The sequence below is a fragment of the Oncorhynchus kisutch genome, linkage group LG10 (assembly GCF_002021735.2).
Source record: "Oncorhynchus kisutch isolate 150728-3 linkage group LG10, Okis_V2, whole genome shotgun sequence".
In the NCBI taxonomy this organism is placed as follows: Eukaryota; Metazoa; Chordata; class Actinopteri; order Salmoniformes; family Salmonidae; genus Oncorhynchus; species Oncorhynchus kisutch.
In genome coordinates this window covers 59,455,028-59,468,956 of record NC_034183.2, presented here as the reverse complement: position 1 = coordinate 59,468,956, position 13,929 = coordinate 59,455,028, and the positions used below count along the sequence as shown (strand labels likewise).

The window sequence follows — 13,929 nt, the reverse complement described above, 5'->3', positions numbered from 1 at the left end:
ATTAGTGTAAAAGTTTCTGGTGTTTCGTGGTGTAAAATGGAGTGGGTTGAGCATAACACATCAACCCTGTTACCCATAGAGAAACAGGCTACACATTTTTAACATTTGTCATTTTTTGTGAAGTTTGCATTCAATTGTCACTCCGTTTTGCACACAACAAGCTTCCATTCCCCCTGTCACAAGGGGATTTATGGCTGATTTAAGATGAAATCGTCAACCCTGCTACTTTATTTGGCACTTACTATAGTTTTTTATTTAACTTCTTGAGATGGGAAAACTAGTTTTTCATGAAGTTGAACATGTGCTCTTTATGACAGAATGTTAAAATTAGGTTAAATAAAACGTACACTTCTCAAAAGGCACTGAATTGGCGGAACGACTCACCTGCGTTTGCAAAGAGGTGGACGAGTGTGCTCGAGACAGTCTACCGCTGCTGCCATTATGCCATTCTATGTGGTTTCTCTCTAGGTCCCCTGAGTCATCTAGCCACTCTCTGGAGGGATGCTTGGAGAGGGAGTGGCTGAAACATCACACACGTGACTTTAGATACAACATATTAATACTTAAAAAACTGTCAGTGACACAATGCTGATGTCACATCTGAAATACAGAGGGAGAAACCACAGCATTACCTTGCGGACAACAATGGAAAACCCTAACCTTGCTGGTTTGAAGAGCTCCTGTCTCCCTGAGGGTCGGTTTGGAGTCTGTCCCACATGACGAAGCCGCTCCCTTTGGAGGACAGGCTTGACCTTTGGTAGATCGGCCATCATGGCGTACTCTTCCCTATTCCTCTCCGTTGACTCCCCTGACAACTGGCCAGACTCCGAGGACTCCATGGAACTCTGGGACGAGGTGTGCCTTTGCATCTGAGGGGAGGGACTTAGGTTGCGGTTGGTCAATCCTTTTGTGTTTGGGGAGGAGCTACGAGTCTCCAGACCCTGCTTACTACTGTTACTCCTAGTGGTTTCCCAGGTGACAGCAGAGGCCCTCTGAGAGGGGGCAGATGTTTTGTTCTCTCTGCCTTCTCTGGATGGGGAGGTGCTATGTAGGAAGTGGGTGGAGCCTCGCCAGGTGCCAGGGGAGGGGTTAGAGTCAGGCCAAGCATCACCGTAACTGTCTTTTCTCTGGTAAGAGAGGCTGGAGTCACCACCACTGGTGGTTTTCCTGAGGAGTGACTGACCTGGTGGGTCATTGCGTCTTTTGGATGGAGTGGAGTTGCGACTGTCATGGCTCTGACCATTGAGGGCCCCACTCTTCTCAGATTTGTGCAGTAGTGATTGGCCTGGGGTGTCATGGCCCCTCCTTGAAGGGGAGGAGCTACGACTACCACAACTTTGACATCTGACAGAGCTGTTCGTCTCTGATTTACAAAGCAATGATTGGCCAGGGGCATCATAGTCCTTTCTCGAAGGGGAGGAGCTCCGAATGTCTTGACTTTGACTATTCAGGTAGTTTATGGATTCACTTTTGCGCAGTGATGACTGGCTCGGTGTATCATAGCCTCTCCTAGAGGGAGAGGAGATAGGACGATCACGACTTTGACTTCTGACAGGGCTGTTCGTCTCAGATTTACGAAGCAGTGATTGGCCAGGGGGATCATATGCCTTTCTCGAAGGGGAGGAGCTTCGACTGTCTCGACTTTGACTATTCAGGTAGCTGTTGGATTCATTTTTGCGCAGAGGTGACTGGCTAGGGGCATCATAGCCTTTTCTAGAGGGAGAGGAACTTCCACTGTCACGACCTCGACCATTTCCATAGCCACTTGTCTCACTTTTGCAGAGCAGGAATTGACAAGGAGTGTCAAAGCCATGTCTAGAAGGGGAAGAGCTACCACTTTTATAGGCATGAACATTTAAGTCATTCCTAGAAGCTGATTTCTTCAGAGATTGTCTTTCGGCATCATAACCCTCCCTAATGGGAGAGCCACACCGGACGCCGTGTGGACTATGACCATTGAGAGAACTGTTCGTTTCAGATTTGCAAAGGAGGGACTGGCTGGTGGCATCGTAACTCCTCCTCGAAGGAGAAGAATTGCGACTTTCATGACCATGACCATTTATCAAGTTGTTCCCATCAGATTTGCGAAGCAGGGTTTGGCTGCAGGTGTCATTAGCCCTCCTCGAAGGAGATGAGCTTCTGCTGTCACGGCCATTTAAGGAGTTACTTGTTTCAGATTTGCGCACACGAGATTGTCTGGGGCTTTCGTAACCCCTCCTTGAAGGGGCGGAGCTTTGAGTATCACGTCCACGACCATTTAAGGAGCTGTCTGTCTCATTCTTGCGCAATGCACTTTTAAAATATGCAACAGAGTTGACCTGTGATATGGAACCAACTGAACTGGCCATCGATATTACATTTTTATTCAAGCCTCTAATATCAACACCTCGTCCATAAGACCTCTGGGGGGGACCTCTAGAAGTCTGGTCCCACCCCTGAGACAAGCCCTCAGAGTCTAAGCCCCGCCTGTTAAGGGAGGTGGTACATTCACTTCGTTTGAATGGGAAGGTGTTTGGTAAGGGTGAAGAGGAGCGGGACAGAGAGGAGCTTTGTCTCGATGAATTGAACTTCCCAGACTCCTGATAGGAAGGGGAGTTTCTTCTACTGTATGAGCTGTTGAAACCCCTCCGGTTAGTGGAGGCCAGGGATTCTGCTATCTTAAAAGGGGTGGGGCTTGGGGAGCGAGGGCCCACCTGAGCCTCAACTTCGATGGTGAGATCAAATGTGTCAGGAGGTTCAGGGATTTCCAGGGGCAGGTCTGGGTTTAGTATCTCTGGGTTTAACCTCTCCGAGGCCAGCCCCAGGTTAGGGTTCCTGAAGGGGATGGTAGCTTTGGGCTCAGGGCTTCGGTTGCTGTAGAGGGGGTGTCCCCTCTCTGAATGGCGGTAAACGGGAGGGGGGCTCTGATCCCTGAGAGAACGGGCTCCTCCCGCCCTCCCCAGAGAGAAGTAGCCACTTTCACGATTCCTTTCTTCTTTTAACCCTAAAAAAGAAAAACACTCCATCACATGGTATACTAAACGCTGTAATTATTGTTACATTCCAAGGAGTTCTAAGGACGTCCACAACACAGTTCTACAAGATACTTCCACACTACTATCAATAAGTCCCACCTCAACCTGAACACAGGTACCTGACAACATCATCATGTAAATAACACCTATGGCTGTAATAGTATACATGTGGTTAAGTGCAGTCCTCACCTGAGTGTCTGCCAATCCTGCCCCTGCTGTTGTCCTCCTCCATCCATGCTTTGGGGTTGGTTCGGTGGGGTGGTGGGTCCAGGTGGGTCATGGTGAGGTGGGTTGAGCGGTGCCGGAGAGGCAGGTAGTCGTCCTCTGCACTGATGGAGCCACTGAGATCAGCGTAGACACTCTGGTCCCGACAGCTGGAAGAGGAGATAGTGTGAAGAGGAGATGGTGAAATAATGGTGGAGAGAGGGAGAGAATGAGGGAGTGAGAAAGTATACAGTTGAAGTCGGAAGTTTACATGCACTTAAGTTGGAGTCATTAAAACTCATTTTTCAACCACTCCACAAATGTCTTGTTAACAAACTATAGTTTTGGCAAGTCGGTTAGGACATTTACTTTGTGCATGACTGTCACAACTTCCGCCGAAGTCGGTCCCTCTCCTTGTTCGGGCGGTGTTCAGCGGTCGACATCACCGACCTTCTAGCCATCACTGATAAAATGTTCCATTTTCCATTGGTTTTGTCTCGTCTTCCTTCACACCTGGTTCCAATCCCATCAATTACATGTTGTGTATTTAACCCTCTGTTTCCCCTCATGTCCTTGTCGGAGATGATTTTGTTTATATGTGATGTGCATTTTAGTGTTGGTGTGCGACGGGTTTTGTACCCACATTGCTATTTTGTACATTTTGGTTGTTTTGGAGTTTGGTCAGAATTTATTAAACAACTCCGTTAATAGCAAGTTCGTTCTCCTGTGCCTGACTTCCCTGCCACCAACATGCACTTACAGAATCTCCGACCACCTATGGAGTCAGCAGGAGAATGTACCCCGGCCATGAAGGTGGAGGAGCACGTCCAGGAGCATGCGGTAATGCTTTACCATCTGGACGCCGCCATGGATCGCGTTGGACCGCTGGGAGAGACATGGAGTTCTTCCAGGTCCTCCACCAGCACAACCAGAGTCTATCCTTAGCGCCCCTTTCCCGCATGAACCCAGTGGGATCAGACGGGAGTGCTGCCTACTGCCAGGGTTTCCTCCTCCAACTAAATCTCTATCTGGCCACGGTCCACCCAGCACCATCGGACTGTGAGAGGGTGTCCGCCCTCACCTCGTGCCTCACCGGGAAAGCCCTGGAGTGGGCCAACGCCATGTGGACAAGGGAGAGATGCGCCGTTGGACCATTTTGAGGAGTTGGCCGATCACCCGCCGTTTCCAGGCATTCTTCAACCACCCGCCCAAGGGGAGAGCGCGGGTGAGCGCCTCTACCATCTGAGGTAGGAGACGAGGAGCGCCCAGGAGTTTGCCCTGGAGTTTAGGACCCTGGCTGCCGGCGCGGGATGGAATAACAGGGCCCTGATCGACCACTACTTCTGCAGTCTGCTCGAGGACGTCCGTCGGGAGCTGGCCTGCAGAGACACCACCCTCACTTTCGACCAGCTGGTGGACCTGTCCATCCGGCTGGACAACCTGCTGGCTACTCGCGGACGTCCGGGTTGGTTCCTCTAGGAATCGAGGCAGCAGGCAGGGCGTTCTGGCGTCACCCCAGGTGAGCTGGCACCATTCTCACCCAGAGTCCTTTGTTGCACATATGTTTGTGTCTGTCTCTTTTCCTGAGTTTTCCCCGCATTCCCAGCATAAGGCGCTCATAGATTCAGGCGTGGCTGGGAATTTCATTGATAGAGCGTTAGCTCAGAGTTTAGGGACCCCCATTGTTCCCGTGGATGTGCCCTTCCCTGTTCACGCCTTAGATAGTCGACCATTAGGGTCAGGGTTAATTAGGGAGGTCACCTCTCCTTTGGGCATGGTTTAAATAAAGGAAAGATTATGCTCACCACGCTGCACTTTGGTCTACTTCCAACGATATCCGTGACAGAACCTCCCACCACCAAAGGACCAAGCAGCATGGTGAAAGGGACTCCTGTACATGGGAGGAGATCCTGGACGGTAAGGGACCCTGGAGGCAGGCTGGGGAGTATCGCCGTCCAAGGGAGGAACTGGAGGCAGCTAAAGCAGAGCGGCAGTTATATGAGGAGGCAAGTCAGGGAAGCAGGCACGAGAGGCAGCCCCCCCAAATGTTTGGGGGGGATGCACACAGGGAGATTGGCGGAGTCAGGTTATAGACCTGAGCCAACTCCCCATGCTTACCATGGGGAGAGAGTGTCTAGTCAGGCACCAGGTTACGCGGTTCTGCGGAGTGTGTCTCCAGTGCGCTCTCATAGCCCGGTGCGCTCTCTGCAAGCTCCCCGCAGTTGCCGTGCTAGAGTTGGCATTCAGCCAGAAGGGATTGTGCAGGCACAGCGCTCCTGGTCTCCGGTGTGTCTCTTCGGTCAGGGTTATCCTGCGACAGCTCTACGCACGGTATCCCCAGTTCGCCATTAGAAACCAGTGCGGCCTGTTCCAGCTTCCCGCCGGGCTAAGGTGGGGGCATGCAGCCAAAAGGAGAGGTGCACGTGGTAAGCACCAGATCTCCAGTGCTCCCCCACAGCCCGGTTCGACCTGTGCCTGCGCTCGGGAGGTGCCGGGCTAAAGTGGGCATTCAGCCTGGAGGAGTGGTGCCAAGGCAACGCACCAGATCTCCAGTGCTCCCCCACATCCCGGTTCATCCTGTGCCTCCTCTAAGGACCAGGTCTCCTGTATGTCTCCCCAGCCTGGTGGGCCCTGTGGCAGCCCCACGCACCAGGCTGTCTATATGTCTCCTCCCATCAGTGAGGGTCCCCAGTCCGGAGTCTCTAGCGACTGTCTCCAGTCCGGAGCCTCAAGCGATGGTCTCCAGTCCGGAGCCTCCAGCGACGTTCTCCAGTTCGGAGCCTCCAGCGACGGTCCCCAGTCCGGGGCCCGCAATGAGGGTGCCCAGTCCGGGGCCCGCAACGAGGGTGCCCAGTCTGGGGCCCGCTACGAGGTTCCCCAGTCCGGGGTCGGCGAAGGGGGTCCCCGCACCAGAGGCGCCACCAAAGTGGGGTGAGCCAGAGGTGGAGCGGGGTCTACATCCCGCACCAGAACCGCCACCGCGGATAGATGCCCACCCAGACCCTCCCCTATAGGTTCAGGTTTTGCGGCCAGAGTCCGCACCTTGGGGGGGGGGGGGGGGTACTGTCACGCCCTGACCTTGAGAGCTTTTTATGTCTCTATTTTGGGTTTTGTCAGGGTGTGATTTGGGTGGGCATTCTGTGTTCTATTTTCTATGTTTTTGTATTTCTTTGTTTTGGCCGGGTATGGTTCTCAATCAGGGACAGCTGTCTATCGTTGTCTCTGATTGGGAACCATACTTAGGTAGCCCTTTTCCCTCCTTTCTGTGTGGGAAGGTGTCTTTGTTTGTGGCACTATAGCCCTTAAGCTTCACGGTTGTTTTGTATGGTTTATTGTTTTGTTGGCGTCATTTTAAATAAAGGAAAAATGTACGCTCCCCATGCTGCGCTTTGGTCTACTTCCAACGACATCCGTGACACTCGTTCTGTCTCCTAGAGATGAATGTACTTTGGTGCGAAAAGTGCAAATCAATCCCAGAACAACAGCAAAGGACCTTGTGAAGATGCTGGAGGAAATGGGTACAAAAGTAACTATATCCACAGTAAAAACGAGTCCTATATCGACATAACCTGAAAGGCCACTCAGCAAGGAAGAAACCACTGCTTCAAAACCGCCATAAAAAAAGCCAGACGATGGTTTGTAACTGCACATGGGGACAAAGAACATACTTTTTGGAGAAATGTCCTCTGGTCTGATGAAACAAAAATAGAACTGTTTGGCCATAATGACCATCGTTATGTTTGGAGGAAAAAAGGGGAGGCTTGCAAGCCGAAGAACACCATCCCAACCGTGAAGCACAGGGGTGGCAGCATCGTGTTGTGGGGATGGCATCATGAGGCAGGAAAATTATGTGGATATATTGAAGCAATATCTCAAGACATCAGTCAGGAAGTTAAAGCTTGGTCGCAAATGGGCCCCAATGACCCCAAGCATACCTCCAAAGTTGTGGCAAAATGGCTTAAGGACAACAAAGTCAAGGTATTGGAGTGGCCAACACAAAGCCCTGACCTCAATCCTATAGATATTTCTGGGAAGAACTGAAAAAGTGTGTGCGAGCAAGGAGGCCAACAAACCTGAATCAGTTACACCAGCTCTGTCAGGAGGAATGGGCCAAAATTCACCCAACTTATTGTGTGAAGCTTGTGGAAGGCTACCCGAAACGTTTGACACAAGTTAAACAATTTAAAGGCAATGCTATCAAATACTAATTGAGTGTATGTACACTTCTGACCCACTGGGAATGTGATGAAAGAAATAAAAGCTGAAATAAATAATTCCCTCTACTATTATTCTGACATTTCACATTTTTTAAATAAAGTGGTGATTCTAACTGACCTAAAACAGGGAATATTTTACTAGGATTAAATGTCAGGAATTGTGAAAAACTGAGTTTAAATGGATTTGGCTAAGGTGTATGTAAACTTCGGAATTCAACTGTATATATTGTCCCTCTAGAATCGCAATATGAGGCTCATTGACTACTTGGTTTACAAAGCATGCTCAATGAGTTTCTTGTTTGAAGTTCTTTGTACCTAGTTCGTAAATGAAATTTCCCCCATGCAAAATACCTAAATATAAATCCCAATGAAATGCCAAGTCTCCAAAGATATCTCAACACAAGTGCATAGAGTAAACAAACATTATTTTGTACTAAACATTTCTCCTTAGTGGAGCTTCTATCTCAGACACACACTAGAGCCAATAGATTCTGAAGAGAACCTGTCAGTGCTGTCGTCGTCGTCTCCGTCACAGATGTAGAGGTCACAGTCAGGGCTCAGGATGCACAAGGAGCTCTCCTCGTAACCCAGCTGATCTCCGCTGACATCACAGACGCTGCTCACCACTGACAGGCCATAAGAGTTCTCCTGATAGGTCATCAAGAACACACAGACCAATCACAACATACGGCAAACAAAAACAGAACATCAGCCAATGGGGCTACAGATGACTTAAGGTATTGAAGTGTAATACCATGTTAAATAGCACTTTCTGCAATTGTCAATAATTCTGGTTAAACAAAATTAAATTCAATGTCCATTTTCACAAAAAACAAATAGCAGACACTGACAAATACTGTTTGTACTATGAGAGAAAAGCAAACACTGACAAGATAAGACAGTGAGCAGCCATAGAAACTAAACGTTTTGTTGGAACTAGCACAATTTCTCTCACTTGGCCTACAAAGCCTCATTCATTTACAGATACATATTAACAATGAACACAGGTTTAACAGTCATCATTATTAAACCTGAACGCAACACCTCCAAGTCTCTCTTTATAGATTCATTTCCATATGGGGAAGTTCATGAATAGTGTCTCCCCTCTATCTCACTCCTCTGTTCCTCAAGACGTTCCTCTCATACTCACACATTCTGTCTGTCGCTCGATTAGAGTTACACCGTTGTAACTCTACCTAGATTGTAGTTCTCCTCATTATTATTTCATAGCAGTTTTTTTCTTGACATATACAACCCTCCTGGGTTGTCTTAAAATACATATTCTAATCTTCAGTTTGACTTGAATTAATGGCAATATAAACAACAACTTTATAATATCATAGTTCTAGGTAGGTATACAAAAGGTATTGCAATGTAATACAGAAATGAAAAACAATGAGATAAATCTGACTTCCACAAAATGTATATTTGCCTAATTTGTGGCAATCAAAGGCAAAACAAGGAGTGCTCTGCTACCAATAAACAGTTGTGTCCTCATAAAGTAATGTGCCTTTGCAATGACATACTATGTGTAGATGTGGGCCGACCAGTGCTCTGTAACCTGCCTTCATGTATAATGTTACCAGTGATTCCCAAAAGGGCAGTAAATGATCTCCCGTCATTAATTTGTAATGGGAGCATTCTCTTCACCGCCCTCCTCATATCTTTTCTCTCATACGTTCCTCCTTATTCACTACACACAACACAGGGTCATACCTCACCAACGTCTGTTACTGAGCACTTTGTAGTGAATTCAGCACTGGGTGTTACTGGTTAAATGGAGTAGCTTCCCCTTCCGGAACGAAAAAGTCTGCTAGCCAAAGTTTAAGTAGACTCAAAGTCAACATTACCACTCAGCCAGCTCCCTTACTTCCTCTTGTGTATTGATCCTTGACTGTCTGACCTCAATGTCTATCTGACCCTTTCCCTGACCCCATATCTTACCTTCCACCTGTCTGTATAGGCCCAGATAATCACTCACCACTCTTCTAATCCCCTCTCCCTCTGTCTTGGCACTGGTATCCCTCTTCACTGCCTGTGGTGCTGGTGGAGGTACAGTGGCTTGCCCGGGCTCCTTCTCCACTGTGAGGCTCAGCTGTGGTGCTGGTAGAGGTACAGTGGCTTGCCCTGGCTCCTTCTCCACTGTGAGGCTCTGCTGTGGTGTTTCGGCTGTACCCGTGCCTGTACTCGTGCCCGAGTGCAAGTGTTTCTGGCGCAGGCAGTCGTGGCAGCGGGAGGAGTCGAAGATGTTGGGCTGGAACTTGGGACAGATAAGGTCATCGCCAGAGAGGGGCATGGCGAGTCCAGAGGTGGCAGGCGCTCACTCATCGCACACCTCGGAGAATACCTCGGAACAACACAGGCTGTAAAGGCAGATAAAACCAAACACCGTATTTAATGAGCCTAAAACACCACAAAGTAGAAAAAGTGGTTGTGGTAAAACAGTAGTACCAATAGTACTTCAGGGAAAATTGTGGATTTCAAAAAAATATACAGTAGTCCATGAGGAGAAAAAAAACAGCTAAAATCCTTTCAACATTTATATGTACACAGTGTAAGACATTGATGGGACATTATTACAGCGTAGTTGTTATAGGACGATGTAGCAGAGCTGGAAGCAATGCTGTAGCATATTTAATCCACAAAAGGGTCATTATTTCATGGTTAGTGCGATAAAACGGAACAGTTAAGCTAAGTGAAAACTAATTACACAAGAGGGTATAGTGAAACACAATACAGAAAGGAAGATGATAGAACTCTTTCCAGCATATCATTAATATCATTACTAAACGTCACCGAGAGCACTTGGTAACATCCCAATTTAAAAACATTTCAGCAATAAAAATCTAAATACAAGTCAAAGTATTGAATAATTAATTTCTAGATTTCTTAATGTGTATTATTTTTCATTTAATTATTCTTTTAAATTTGAGAGGAAGGGGTTTTCAACGATACCTGACAGAAGAGTTCTCAGCCGTCAGTTAAACTGAGAATATGCCATTTAGAGAAAGGTAATATACTGTCCATCAGACCCCCGGCACATGCCTCTTCCCCTGCTCACAATCCCCCTGAGGCTCTTACATGGATCCGATTGGCTGTTCCGACAATGGATGAAACTGATGCACTTCTGACTGCCATGTTGGCTCTGCTTAACATTACCGAGAACCTATCAGTCTGCCAGACCTAGAACCAATATGGAGTCAATTGCATGAGTTACTCTATTGAAGGTTGTATTAGATATCATGAGCTTTAGAAAGCAAAATTAACTGCTTGTGACAGATGGCACGCGTTAGCTCAGGTTAGTGTAAATAAATAAACACTGCTAAGGTATGAGATTAGCATACACTAAGATCCTTGACTATACCACATTTCTTGAAATCTAAACAAATGAGGGCATGGGGTACTATAATGTCTAGAAATACACACGTAAAGATCTCTTCTCTGATGCTCGGAAAAGGATGTTGACTGAGGAGTCAGGTTTCCAAGTGATTCGTATATATCCTTTTCTTTTAATCAAACTTTGAGCATATACACATTGGATGAATACAACATACCAAAGCAGTTAGCATATAAACAAACATGTAGAAAGGAGAGAGCCTAACAAAGGAAACAGACAGGTCGTGTCCAATTGGTTAAACAAAACAGTGTTTGAAACGGCCACTCTGGATCGAGCAGACATTGGCTTTCAATGAGAATGAATATGTGCAGTTTGTGTATTTGTTTGCTCTGTAGACTTTCCCAACTGGGACCATAGAAACTGTAAATGTCCATCATGGCTGCTTAGGATCCTGATCAAACAAAGAGGCCAGACAGACCCTTACACTGCAAATCTATTTTTTCATAACTCTCAGTCCTTGTGATGTCTCTTCCCAGTCAGTCTGCGTCTTTGCTTCTTGCTGGTCCTCCCAACTCTGTTCTTTTCAATTCTGCCCTTCTTGTCTGTGGAACATGGCTTCTTGTCTGTTGGCCGGCCTCGTCCTTTGCCTTCCTGTTTCCCCTTCCTGCTTCCCTTCCGCTGCGTCTGGTGAGCGTGGAGCGAGGCGTTCAGTGAGCAGATTCTGCAGAGAGGGAGGAGGGGGGGATAATAACGTGTGAGAATAACTTGCCACCACACTGCTCATATTGTTATATAGGCATCATATTAGACTAAATTAGCTGTCAGAACTGAATACACAATGACAATAGAACAGGAATTGGGGGCTCATTACTATTCCTTAGCAGGGTGTATAACACAGTTGTTGAGGAATAATGAAATTTGCATAAATTATTACCAATTTTAATAATCCTACAGTGAATTTGACCATTATCAATAACACAAGGAAAGAGTACAAGTGATTTTCATTAAATGTGAGTGAGGATAAACACAACTTACTTTTTATTGAGGATCGGATTCCCAGATAACTTTGGCATAGCACTCATTTTCTCCTGCTCCTCCACCTCCTCAGTAACCTTCAAAAGAAAATGTACTGTTTGAATACCTTTCAGAAAAACAATTTCAAAACATAAGAACATGGGACGTGGAAATCAGCAACAAATGCTTTACCTGATTGGTTTCTGGCGCAAAGAGGCTGGCCCCCGTGAGGTCAAGGTCACTGATGGTTGTTACGGTAACAGTATGGTTGGGGTGATCGTACTGTACAGACTCGGTTGTGCCCGTTATTACATCCTCCAATTCATCATCATCATCCTCATCTGTGGAGAGTTAACCATAACAATAAGAGTAAGTGAAATGGATTCACACTACATGTTTAACTCCTGGGTAAACCTGAAAACACAGATAAGGGCAAGTGAAGGCAGCCAACAATATTCTGTCAAGCCTAGCTGACATATTTAGTTATTTCGCTCAAACTCACCGAGAGCCTCTTTTCTTTCCTGCAGCAACTTCAAATACTCCTTGTGTCTCTGGAATTAAAGAGTAAATATGATTTGTGCACCCTTCTGTATTCCCTTTGTCAAAAACTCTCAAAAACTCTACTAAAGTGACAAGTTTTACACACCATGTCTATTTAATTAACACTTGGGTTTTAATCTTGTGCTTTTTCTCTTAGCCGGTGTTTACCTCTTCTTAGACTCTCTTCTGCTCCTCCTTTATCTTGGTCTGGATTTCCACCACTACTGCTTTCCTCCTCTCCACCTTCCTCTTGTGGAATCCTGTCAGATACTCCCTGCAGGAGATACGATAAGTCAAACAGATGAGTACATTCATGACAAGTCACTTGTGGTCAATTTATTGCATTCACCAATACTTAACTACTGACAGGATTAATGAGAACTTGGCAAACCAATTAGAGGTGCACTAAACACATTTCTCAAACACAGAGAGGCAGGATGATGTGGCTTGTGATTCTCTATCAACAATGATGGCATATCATACAAGCTGACCATGTAAATGAGACCTACCTAGCAATCTAGCTAGTTTAGCCAGAGATGCTCTATAGTTAGCTAACGTTAGCTTGCTATGCGTTGAGGGACTCCTGTGCTGTTTACAATGTGCCAAACTCACTGTCGCTCGTTATCGTTGAACATGACCACACATTTCTCTCTTTTCTTAAATTTCTCATGCTTCCCCTTTTCCTTTTTGTTCCAGTTCTTCATGTTTTTCATTTTGATAACACGTGAGCTTGTTTTTCAGCTGGCGATTTGCTTCAAAAGTCCCTGCTTTGTGTGCATCATACAATGTGGTCCGACTGGGACAACCTCCCAAGCACTTTGGTTCTTTGAAATTGTGGCCATTCTCTCCAATGTCCAGTTCTAGAAGAGTAATTTTTTAAAAGTACATTGAAATTAAATGTTATTCAGAATTAAGTAAAATAACATTGCCATGCCTACATTAAACATTGATAAGTGTACAACTTTAATATTGCCAACATATTTATGAACAATTTGTTGAAAATGCACAAAGCAATTGGCCGTTATCAAAAATGTAGCTCTATTGAAACCAAAGCCTACGAGGATGGAATAATGTTTGGTGGACACTGCCTACCCCAGAGCAGTGTGACCAACCCAAATTTGATAATGTATTAGCTGTGCGAGTTTCAAATAGAGACCACATTCCACTCTGAACATGACACCGGGTAGTCAAATACTGGGAGCCACAGTCTGCTAGGACATTCCTACGGATTAATAAAGAGAGCGAGTCTGGAGACACAATTGTTATTTCTACTGTGGAGAGTGGCTGTAAGACACCACTATTCAGCCCAAGTCAAAGAAAATATTTCAGCAAAGGGAGATGGAGACAGAAAAGGAGGGACATACAGTGGGGCAAAAAAATATTTAGTCAGCCACCAATTGGGCAAGTTCTCCCACTTAAAAAGATGAGAGGCCTGTCATTTTCATCATAGGTACACTTCAACTATGACAGACAAAATTAGAAAAATAAATCCAGAAAATCACATTGTAGGATTTTTTATGAATTTCTTTGCAAATTATGGTGGAAAATAAGTATTTGGTCACCTACAAACAAGCAAGATGTCTGGCTCTCACAGACCTGTAAC

General features: G+C 46.2%; 1 protein-coding gene and 1 pseudogene across 2 annotated transcripts; both read right to left on the bottom strand.

Annotated features, from left to right (window-relative positions):
- Positions 1–60: 60 nt before the first annotated feature.
- LOC116375952 (serine/arginine repetitive matrix protein 2) lies at positions 61–9,731 on the bottom strand. The gene is made up of 6 exons (XM_031834979.1): positions 9,417–9,731; positions 7,938–8,083; positions 3,204–3,388; positions 661–2,983; positions 385–520; positions 61–66 (listed from the first exon to the last, which is right to left on the bottom strand). Exons 1-6 carry the CDS (start codon positions 9,729–9,731, stop codon positions 61–63), a joined length of 3,111 nt encoding a protein of 1,036 aa, XP_031690839.1.
- LOC109892264 (nucleolar protein 12-like) lies at positions 9,453–13,121 on the bottom strand (annotated as a pseudogene). Its single transcript, XR_004211296.1, has 6 exons — positions 12,939–13,121; positions 12,495–12,600; positions 12,289–12,337; positions 11,979–12,127; positions 11,808–11,884; positions 9,453–11,493 (listed from the first exon to the last, which is right to left on the bottom strand). The product of XR_004211296.1 is annotated as a nucleolar protein 12-like (transcript).
- Positions 13,122–13,929: the final 808 nt, after the last annotated feature.

Bases quoted from the DNA above. Each gene is read 5' to 3' on its own strand.
- LOC116375952 (XM_031834979.1), bottom strand. From the start codon at position 9,731: ATGCCCCTCTCTGGCGATGACCTTATCTGTCCCAAGTTCCAGCCCAAC. The intron at 8,084-9,416 runs GTGAGTGATTAT...ATGACCTATCAG, and splicing joins GAGAGGGGATTAGAAGAGTG to GAGAACTCTTATGGCCTGTC. The intron at 2,984-3,203 runs GTGAGGACTGCA...TTTCTTTTTTAG, and splicing joins CAGGATTGGCAGACACTCAG to GGTTAAAAGAAGAAAGGAAT.